Below are 4338 nucleotides of genomic sequence, written 5' to 3'. Positions count from 1 at the left end.
GAGGGGATCTGATTGAAAAGTGTAAGATTATAAAGGGAATTGATAGTGTTGATGCATCATCTTTTTTTCATACATAACAGTAAGAATAGTAGGACTAGGGGACACAAATATAAACTTTGGCAGGGTAGGAGTAATTATCAGCTAAGACGGTTTTATTTTTCTAACAGGGTGGTTGGCCTTTAGAATTGGTTGCATTCGGATGTTGTGGAGGAAGTAAATTTAAGTGAGTTTAAGAGAAAGCTTGATAAGTATATGAATGATATTGGCTGTCTTTAAGATTTTTTTAACTTATTTAAAAATATTTTTAGTTTGGCTTAGAGGATAGGACAATAGGTCCCATATTGTCCCAAAATATCATATTATGTTAACTTTCAGAAACCAAAATCATGTGCATAATGCTTTATCTGTACCATTGTTTATTTTTCACTACTGCATGAATATACAGCAACCACATGTAATGCTTCATACAGCATGTTTTACACAGAATCTTACACATCTTGACATGTTTCCAATCTCTCTTTAGTGAGTTTATATTTTTTGACTACTTCTGTTCATTCCCATAGTTAAAAAGATAGTGGCAATGTATTGATTTCAGATGGTTTCTTCAATTTACAAAAATTTCATTTTTTTTAAAATAATGTTGTTGTTAGTTTGATACTAAGAGGGGGAAGTCAAGTTAGGTTCACACCTGTAAATTAAATTTTAGTAGTGTGTTAGCACTTGTTTCTAATTCTTTTGTGAAATTAAATTTTATCACTATATACTTCTTCACATAAACATTATATACAAACTCAAGAACAATAGCATTATTATATGACTGATGGATTTTGTTTATTTGATTGAAGTTGAGCACAAAGCTATACAATGGGCTGTCTGTGCTCTGCCCACCATGGGTAAGTCTGCAGACATACCGCTGTGCCACTGGGGGCATGACTGATGGGGGAATTCATGTAATTCTCTCAATGTTGGAAAAACTTCTTATGGGCAACTGAAAAGAAATCCTATACCAAGACTTTTCACTTCTTCAGCAAAGTCTCCTTGATTTTACCAGTTGAGGAAGTTTGATTAAAGGAGTGATAAACTGAGGAAGCTTCATTTAAAAAGTAAAACATTTTGGTATATAGGATTTCTTTTCAGTTTCTCAACAGAAGCTGAAGTTTTTTGGGAAATGGCTCTGAAATCATTCTTTGTAAACAGTTTTATTTAATGGCTTTTATCCTGTAATTATTCTTTGCACTATTTACCTAATTACCATTAGAAAAAAATAGTTTCTTTACAGATGTTTTTTACTAAGTGGCGTATATCCAAAATATTATAATATTTAGGTATGAAATTTGTTACTCATAATAATGAACTAATTATTTGACAAAAGTCTGTGTTTGGGTGTACTTATACTTATAACTGGTGAGCCACAAGACCACTTGTCACCAAACCTGTCATGTACACTTAGAGTCACCTGGGAAGTAACATAGGGGTTTGACACTTGGATCTGTTCCTTGAAGGGTTTCTGTATCACACCCATGCATTGAATGGGTTGCAGCTAGTATCAATTAATTGAATTTATGAGTTTCATTGATATTGCACAAATGGAATGAATTATAATCAGGTCATTTCATAAACAGTCAGCATTTTCTCAAACTAAGTAACTATTCTGTACACGGTGATATTTTTTTAAAAATACTAAGTGAAAATTAAGATTACATTAGATATAAACTGTGACTCCACCAATCATAAAGATGCTTTATGCATCTGCCTATTGGGGTGCCAAATACTTGATAGCACCAGTGTAAGAAGGAACACAGCCTTAATTTCTGTGTAAAGCACCAATTAAACTATCACTGGTTCTGTCTTAACTCACCACATTTTAAGATGTTCTTATTTTCAGTTTTCACCTTATTGTCATTAAATATGTTTTTTAATGATAAAATGGAGAATGTCTGGTGAAATAAATCTTTATTGTACACAGTAATGATACTTGTTTTTCATTATTCTATAAGAAAGAATATAGATATTTAAGTAAAATAATTTTCCTTCATAGGAGAGTCCATAGGTAAACTTTATCTTGATGACAGATTCATAATAAAGTAATCCTAGCAATTTTCACCAAGCTATTTGAAACTGACATTAATCTTAAAATCTGATAGTCAGTAACACAAAGCACTCTGATATGGTTCAAAACTTTAGATTTAATTGTATGGCTTTGCTGAATAAATGTCACAATGATGTACATACAGCCTCGTTTAAAATGAAAGCTATTCATATCTATTTCTGTAAATAAAACGTTTTATGGGTAAAAAAAATTAGTATTTTGTCATAGCAAATATTCTTGAAACCTAAGTAAAAAAGCACAGTAAGTAACAATAAGTAACAATTCATTGTAATTTTTTACTAGTATTTAATTGCTAACTATCTAACTTGTATTTATTTTGTGACATAAATCAGGACAACTAAAAATAATTCGGTTCAAGTTTATCATATATACATGTTGTTCAGCAATATGTTGTTTTTTAGATTAAATACTGTATTTGCTAATTAAAAATCGATATGAAGTACATTAAATTTTTATTCATCATCTCTATTCTACAGGTAATGTCACACCTGCACACTTTGACAATCAGCACAATTTGTTTGCACAAATATATGGCTATAAGAGGTTTATTTTATTTCCTCCTGAAGATTATGACAAACTTTATCCACACCCTGTATGGCATCCTCATGACAGACAAAGTCAAGTAAGTGTGCAAATTTCATATGTTAATTGCATGACAGTTGAAAAGTATAAGCATTCGAAACCTTACACTTCAGTGTAAGATTAATATTTTGTCAAGAAAATGGAAAAACTAACACTGTTCAACTTTCTCTGGAACATAGGTAAAATATGTGATTTTATTTTTCTGTAGTGGTGCCAGTCTTTGTTTAAGTTTGAAATTTCAAAGTAATATTCATTGAATAAACAATGTCACATTCTTTTTACATCACATTCAAGCAGCTTAATTAATATAATATGCAAAATATGACTATATAATGGCAAAGGTTATATAGTATCTTATACCATTTATTCACAATAGCATCATTGATCACAATCCAAATATAAGGAAAGAACTGATCTTGGTGCAAGTTAATATAAAAAAAAAACATTTATTTACACATATGAAAGAACTTGAATTGGTATTAGTCAATCTCAGTTGCAAAATTTTGTATTGCAAGCAGTGTGTGCTATATAAAATAAAAAAAATAATGTCAAGCCAAGAATATAAATGAGCACATGTTTCATGCTCTTGGTGTCTGTTCTTTGAAGCTTGATACAAGACATTTAGGTGCTTAAGAGTAACAGTCTTTTATTTTCTCAAATGGGAAATTACCATTACTTGATATTTGGTTTAGGTGACAATGATGTAATAATTATTACATCATCTAAAAACCTAGTCTTTTAAAACTTGGAAATACAGAACTGGTTTGATTAGAGAACTACAGTTGACACATCTGTTATGATTATATTTCTATTGTACTGTTGCGTCATCGAGGTCACGTGACTGGTGTGGCGCCCTCTAGTTTCTAGAACTATCTTGTTCCGTCATGAATGCTCTAGTATTTACTAGATATAGGGTAGTCAGGTATATAAAAGAGGGTGACAACGTGACGGGGGGAATAGATTGTAATGTGTGTGTAGACAGTGAGTAATTGAACTGCAGTCACAGGGTATTGTTGAAGTTAACGTTCGTTCGTGATACTGTTTGTTTAGCGCGATTGTTGAAGTTGAGTGTATCGGTAAAGTTATATTCGGAAAGAATAAACCAGTTTTATTAAGAAAGGACTTGTGTCGCTTAAGTTTCGTCGGAACGAAGTTACGGAAAATCAATTAACAAACGGAGATGTAACAAATTGGTGTCAGAAGTGGAACGGGAAAAAAATGGAAACGAGAGGCGGAAAATCAAACTACAGTTTAGCAGACTTGATGGCAGCAATACAAGAGCAGCAAAAGAAACAAGAAGAGAGACAACAGCAGCTGCAAGAAAACTTGCAACAGGGGCAGCTCGAACAACAAAATAAACAAGAAAAGAAACAAGAAGAACGAGAAATTAAACAAGAAGAGAAATTACGACAGTTGTTAGAGGAAAAAGAAAAGAAACAAGAAGAAAGACAACAGCAGCTGCAAGAAAACTTGCAACAGGGGCAGCTCAAACAACAAAATAAACAAGAAAAGAAACAAGAAGAACGAGAAATTAAACAAGAAGAGAAATTACGGCAGTTGTTAGAGGAAAAAGAAAAGAAACAAGAAGAGAGACAACAGCAGCTGCAAGAAAACTTGCAACAGGGGCAGCTCAAACAACAAAATAA

The 4338-nt window shown here is 32.0% G+C and overlaps 1 protein-coding gene across 3 annotated transcripts in view; it reads left to right on the top strand.

Annotated features, from left to right (window-relative positions):
* LOC106459917 (hypoxia-inducible factor 1-alpha inhibitor-like) overlaps positions 1–4338 on the top strand; it is a 26150-nt gene that overhangs the window by 13090 nt on the left and 8722 nt on the right. For all 3 annotated transcript variants that reach the window (XM_013919584.2, XM_022386491.1, XM_022386490.1), the window contains exon 4: positions 2587–2732. In XM_013919584.2, the coding sequence (XP_013775038.1) occupies positions 2587–2732 (146 nt within the window). The remainder of the gene's footprint in view (positions 1–2586; positions 2733–4338) is intronic.

This window comes from Limulus polyphemus, unplaced genomic scaffold (assembly GCF_000517525.1).
Source record: "Limulus polyphemus unplaced genomic scaffold, Limulus_polyphemus-2.1.2 Scaffold681, whole genome shotgun sequence".
In the NCBI taxonomy this organism is placed as follows: domain Eukaryota; kingdom Metazoa; phylum Arthropoda; class Merostomata; order Xiphosura; family Limulidae; genus Limulus; species Limulus polyphemus.
This window is presented reverse-complemented; position numbering and strand designations above follow the sequence as displayed.